The sequence below is a fragment of the Protomyctophum parallelum genome, assembly GCF_964188405.1.
Source record: "Protomyctophum parallelum genome assembly, chromosome: 7".
Taxonomy (NCBI): Eukaryota; Metazoa; Chordata; class Actinopteri; order Myctophiformes; family Myctophidae; genus Protomyctophum; species Protomyctophum parallelum.
The window spans coordinates 22717856-22724367 of NC_139705.1; the positions used below are offsets into that span (position 1 = coordinate 22717856).

The window sequence follows — 6512 nt, forward strand, 5'->3', positions numbered from 1 at the left end:
TAATGCGACTGTACAGAATCCCCATGGCATGAGCGTCTCCAGTTTAACGTGGATCTCTTTTTCGTTCTATTCAGGGGCAGAGCAGGGCTCTGTGCCTTTTGAGTCAGATATGCTTCATCGTCAGAGGTGACGGATAGGGCTATCAAATAACGGCTGAGTTGCACATCGCTCCCAAACCAATGTTTAAATGAATGCTAATGTTCTCACATAACACTTCAGAGGCGATTTTGTAGCTCTCGACCAGAGCCAATCAACACCACGCATGGCAAGATATTTGGCCAAAGTCGCCTATATAACCTTTTATTACTTAGGCATATTGCCTGCATGGTATTACCTATTATGAGTTAAAACGTCTACTTAGTAAGATGACCTCATATCATTTTTTGCAGCCTACTCTTAACATAGCCTGCTATTCAGGGCGAGGGCAAGTCATGGGCCTATTTAAAACTGTTAGCGATATCACGCTATCAGCATGACTTGGATTTTACTCATAGCTAATGTGATGAGACTCTCGTGTCATTAGGCTAGTATTGCATGTCTCTTCAAGCTGCCATGTCCTTAACACATTACATATTTATTTATTCAAATTTATTTTTGTAGCCTAAATACAACAAGCCTATTCGAGTTCAATATCAAGTTCAACAAAGTGACAGACACGCGGTGACAACATGAACTTGAGTGAAATGACGCCGACTGATAATACATTTATTTGAATATTTAATATAAGATTTGAGATTTAGTCCTATTCTTGCGTAATTGGCGAGACGAAACTTTGAGTGCATGCGCGCACTTTGTCGATATAGGCCTATCTATATGCGCATGATACACACGCTATTATAACCTTTGAGATCCATACATCGATTTGGTTCAGTCTAGCTGTATAAGTTAAGACATTTTTAAAGATACCTTTCAAAGAAAAGTAAAGTTTGTCAGTGTGGCCACGGGGTTCTTATATTAATAATTAACAATAGCCAAAAGGTACATTATATTATTAGATTTTTTTTCACGTGCAATTGATAAATGGATATGTAGCCTATAGACTTCTGGGAGGAATGTGACAGAGGAGAATGATATGGATATATTTTTTGGAACGATGGTAGACAATTTGATAGCCGAAGGCCGTAGGGATTTATGCGCCAGCTATTGGCTAGAAACCTGGGCGTATCATTTGAAATATGGTGAAGTGGTTGTCCCTTTTTTCTCTCGCCCTCTCTCTCTAAGATGCACTGCATGGACTATACACTTGTAATGCCTTTAGATAGTTTATTTATTTATAAATCGTTGCATGTCAGAGAGACGTGGTACAAAACACATATTTGGCCATGTGTCTTCAGAGTTGCATCCATCCACTATAAGCCGCTAATTAGTCAGATACGGCGCAAAGAGCGTCCTATATGCTGATTGAATCAGTTAAGTGCCCTCTGCCATCTTGTAAAGTTCATATAAAAGAATTGTGAGAGGTATAACAATCCCACCAGAGTTTGGCTGCGAACGTTTATAGGAGGTATCTGTTAAAGTTGTTCATGTGAGGTGTACTAGAGAATATTATGTGAAATATACCCTCTTAAAGTAACCTTATAGAATATCGTCTTCTTTTTACAGAGCCAATGGCTTCAACCTGCTGACCCTGTTACTGTAAATATGAGCGGGGAGCAGCAATGAGCATCAGTCTTTTCTTAAAACAAGCTTGTAAAATGGGGACATCACAGCTTTATATGACATTGAATAAAACCGTAATTTGCTCGAAAACAAGATGTCATATGCACCCCTCTCCTTCTAGGGAAATAAACAGTTTTCATAAGAAATAGTATTTTAAAAACTTTTGCCAGCTTATAAAGATATTAAACGAGGCCAGGGACAGTTCCACGAGTGTAAAAAGAGAAGTGGCCTCTGCTACCTCTGCATGCCGTCCAGTGAAGGAAAAACAAGATTCTACATTTTTAATAAAACATTTATAGTATTTTTAAAAAGCATATAAACCTCTGTAATACAGAAGTTAATGTTTTGTTTTGTCTGAGATGGACCAAGTGGGTGGTACCATGTGTAGCATAAGTTACCCTGGACACGTGATTTGAGGATGACCAATCAGATGCCCTTCCAGGTTTAACTATGTTAAATGTCAGATTGCAATAAACTAGAAGCTGTTGGTCGGGCCCGCGGAAATGGGCGAGCATAATCTCCTTAATCCAGGGTTTGTGGGACCTTTGGTAAACATCCACACTGGAGACACATTTTACTTTCCGAATTTTAGAGCCTCAGGGGGACAACTGGCGGGGCTACCGTCTCTCTCCTACCCGAGAAGGGACAATGTTTGCTCCCTCCCGTGGAATCCATCGGAGCCGTGCAATGGATACTCTCAATCCTACTTTAGCAGCCCCGTTTCTATTAACCCTTCTTTCAATCGGTCGTGTGAAATTACCAGACCAGAAGAGGGCAAATGTTATTATAGCAACGGTAACGGGAACAGGGAGACCTGTTCAGGTGGCAGCAGCCTCAAGCGAGAGGATAGGGCGAGAGACACATCATCCCTAACATCTGATCACGGGATGCACAGTGGAATGGGCAGCAGTGCTGCCTTCTCCAAATATGAGTATGGAACCGAGCAACTAACGCAAGACCCACCATCCTGTCAATCTTTGGAATCCGACTCCAGTTCTTCGCTGCTCAACGAGGGGAGCAAACCACCGTCAAGCGATACACAGACCCTAGTGTCACCGGGAAACCATTCAACCAACATAGCTGCAGGCGGAGGTGGGTCCCGTGCTCTTTGTCGATATATTTTTCTATATATTATTGTGTTATTACATGCACGTTGTCCATTGTGTATTTGTTTATTTTTCTCGCGTGCACGTAGCCCCCTCTGTATAATAGCAGATGGTTCGTAGAGTTCGTTATTATGATGCTTGCTTTCATTAGCCTGCAGGGCACTTGCGTGGTGTACAAACGCCGCTAGGGGTTGCCCTAAAATACTCCCCACGCCATGTGGTTGTGTACAGTTATAGATAACCTCATCAAACGATATTGTCTTGTGGGGCTTTTAAGAAAGCAACCAGTCTGACACTATACTTTACAGTATATGTAGCCTAGCTTTAACCAAGGACTGAGTGAGGCTTGTGCCTATGAAGGTCCATTTTGGACCATTGTTGTTACACTTAACACACACAAATTAGTGCTGTGATTTAAAGAGGTGAGCCGCTTTGGTTGACTGCATCGAATGGAGAGAGTTTTCCTTTAATGACTCGTAAACGGAATTAATATCTGTCGCTGTGTACTCTAGAGTCGTTTTAATATGCTTTGAAACTCGCAAATAAGTAGGGGTATTTGCAAGCACGACTTAATTATCGCATTAATGTAACTTTAACTGCGACAATAAAACTTAGTGTGTGACAGCACTGTATAGTGGTGGTCTGGTCTCTTTTGTGTATGGGGTTAAAAAAAATAAACACCGAATTTCGTAAGACGTTTGTTAAACGTGCACATGCAGGAAAAGCAGCTCTGCACGAAAGTCAAGTTATTCCTAACACTCCAGCTATGCCCCAGTCCCAGACACCCCCAGACACGCCATCAAAACAACAAATAATCTGGCCGTATGGGCAGGAAGTCACAGTGGGTGCTCAGCCTTGGAGGTGACCGTGATTTTGCAACTGTGTTGTTGTGACTAATCCGTTGTATATGCCCCCCTCCAGGTGCCCCGTGGTACCCGATGCACACGCGGACCAGAAAGAAACGTAAACCGTATTCCAAACTGCAACTGGCTGAGTTAGAGGGTGAATTCATGCTGAATGAGTTCATCACCAGGCAGCGGCGGAGGGAGCTCTCCGACCGGCTGAACCTCAGCGACCAACAAGTTAAGATTTGGTTCCAGAACCGGCGGATGAAGAAGAAGAGACTCATGCTGAGAGAGCAGGCGTTGGCCTACTTTTAGGTTATGTGGCAGCAGAAGGTGAATCGATAGAGCCAGTGAAAGCCAAGCCTTGAACGCATCTCTCTTCAAATGCATGCACTTCATCCAACCCATCCTTTTCATTACAAGCCAGTTATATTTAATAGAACAATTTTATACGAATTGTTTTTGAGGTGTAGTTTAAAACCAGGGCAAACCCAACCATCTTGACATTTCTTTTCAAAACTTACAAAATAAAATAAAAAAAATCTTTGCGTTTTTCTCTGTCGTACAGGCCGTTATGGTTTGGTATTAAAACCACGCAAAGCTGTGAGGTGGTAGGATATAGGCTATACTTTCTCCTATACCGCCTATGTGTTAGATTTAGTTTTATATGGTTTCCTGAATTGATGTTACACACCATAAATGTAACTCAGACAAAACATGTCGTTGACGTAATAATTGAGTTTGTAGTGACACATAATCATATAGCTGTTATATCTGTTCCTTCGTTCCATGAAGATGAGGAGGAGGCATGCAGGGTTGAACATCACATCTGAATAATAATGGGCCATCATGTATAACGATAAAGGTGAGAGTGGACTAGATGTAGGCCCAAACCGTCTTGACAGGAGCCACACATTGCAGGAGTCATTTCTTCCGAGACTATGAAAGTGCAGGTTAAGATGAATATGTTTTCCAGTTGCTTAATGCCTCCCCAACGATCAGTTGTTGGGGGGGAGCGGAACACCACCCTTATCTCCTTTCCATAGATTTCGCCAGTCGCCACGTGTTGTGGGCACGTTCACGGTCATGGACAGGAAGTCTGATACTTGCAGGCTGCGGATGAGGAGAGGGATAACTTAAAACCGCAAATAGTGTCCATGCCAATACGTTTATGGCTGAGCATTGAAAAATTATTTGCCATGAATTTGTTCATGTGCTGTCAACGTTCTTGAAGATATTTTGTTCTCTTTTATCGCCTTTTAGCTTGACTTAACAACCACTTATGAGAAACTTGCATGGGCTGCATATCTTTGAGTTGAATGAGATAGCCGTTTGAACACGGTATTGAGCTGCTATCAAAAAGTACAGGTTCGTTTTGTGCCAACTCACAAAGTCTATTATTCGACAGTTAAGTCGCTGGGACATTATATATTACTCAAACAACAATAGTTACGTTTTTTGTAGGCCAGTTTCATAAAGCTAGAGAATTGACAAACGTTGCCCCAGGGGGCAAAATGGGAAAATCGAAATGTATAGGTATGAAAGGGCATCATTGAGTATTGGTGCTTATAATGAAAAATAAATATCTTATATGTAGAATTGTAGAAAAAGTTTATAAATAGGCCTACTTGTCTGCACCCTAAAATACGGGACGAACAAATGCATCATTTGACATGTATGAGTAGGCTATAGCAGTGAAATGTATTTGCCGCATGTAATTGATGTGAAATTAGCTATGAGCGACGTTCTGCCGACAGATATTTCTTTAACTTTTTTAGTTTTTTTTTATACTTTTTTTTCTGAACAAATAAAGTGATCAGACACTGCAACTATACAAATATTGCCACAAACAATCTTAAGTAAGCTTCATTATTATTAGTAGTATTATTCATATTATTATTATTGGGTCTACCAAAAGACATGATGTTTAGCCTAATAGGCCTATTTGTTGTATTTGCTATTCGCAAAGTGTTCTCCGTTGTCCCTATTTCCTTACCTTGTACTCGTGTATAACTTTGTAAAATGAAATCAGTATATGTATTTACATCATATTCGAGGATTCCCTGTAACGGTGTTTTATGTTATTGCTCGTCTTGTACAATATGGCATTCCATATATAGCCTATCTGTGGTTGTGAGTGAGGGTTTGAACTGTAGGCCTATTATATTATAACTGCCATTATTGGATATAAGAAATGGTGTATGCAAGAAATTATACCGTACTCTTTAAATACCAGTTTCAATGTATAGTAGCTGATTGTTATCGTTCCTTTATTTCGTCCCTCATTGCATTCCCTTCTTTACGCTTGTAAGGATTGCTACGTTGTCTTGTAAAAGTAAATGGTATGAATGTATGCGTAAGGTCTTCAATAAACAGAATATTTGAAACGTTTATTGGTGTAACCTCAGTCTATCACACGCTTCCCTTCCCGGTGCCGGTATTTCAAATCAGACTTTCAGGGTCCAAATATGATTATGATTTTGATCATCACTAATGATCTGTTTCAGTGTAAATGGCATAGGCCTACATAAAATAATTATGTCCAGCAAAATGAGGGATTCTCCATCTTATGTGGGTACATTTGGCAGCACTTAAAAATGTGTGTTGGTTGCATTTAATTGTACACATGCTGTGAACCAAGCAAGCACAATGAGCCCCCACACAGGTAGGCCTTTTCAATTTTACACGTTCATACAAAATATAGAATCACCGGGCATATAGCCTAATACATGATACATTTCCACTCAAAATGGCGCCCAGCTCCGCATATTCTATAGGTCTATATTGTGGCTCAATTAAGCCCGAACGTAAGCATCTTCACGTTCGTTTACTTCCTCGGTTTGTCGGCATTAAGCAAAAAAGGACATTTCTTCTGAATGGTCTGAACAAACCTTGCCCGTTT

The 6512-nt window shown here is 40.7% G+C and overlaps 1 protein-coding gene across 1 annotated transcript; it reads left to right on the top strand.

Annotated features, from left to right (window-relative positions):
• Positions 1 to 1774: 1774 nt before the first annotated feature.
• Positions 1775 to 6001, top strand: hoxc12a (homeobox C12a). Its single transcript, XM_083769030.1, has 2 exons — positions 1775 to 2751; positions 3687 to 6001. The coding sequence occupies exons 1-2, from the start codon at positions 2163 to 2165 to the stop codon at positions 3923 to 3925; spliced, it is 828 nt and encodes a 275-aa protein (XP_083625156.1). The 5' UTR covers positions 1775 to 2162; the 3' UTR covers positions 3926 to 6001.
• Positions 6002 to 6512: the final 511 nt, after the last annotated feature.

Coding starts and splice junctions, on each gene's coding strand:
- hoxc12a (XM_083769030.1), top strand. CDS start 2,163: ATGGGCGAGCATAATCTCCTTAATCCAGGGTTTGTGGGACCTTTGGTA. Junction 2,752..3,686: donor CAACATAGCTGCAGGCGGAG/GTGGGTCCCGTG, acceptor GCCCCCCTCCAG/GTGCCCCGTGGTACCCGATG.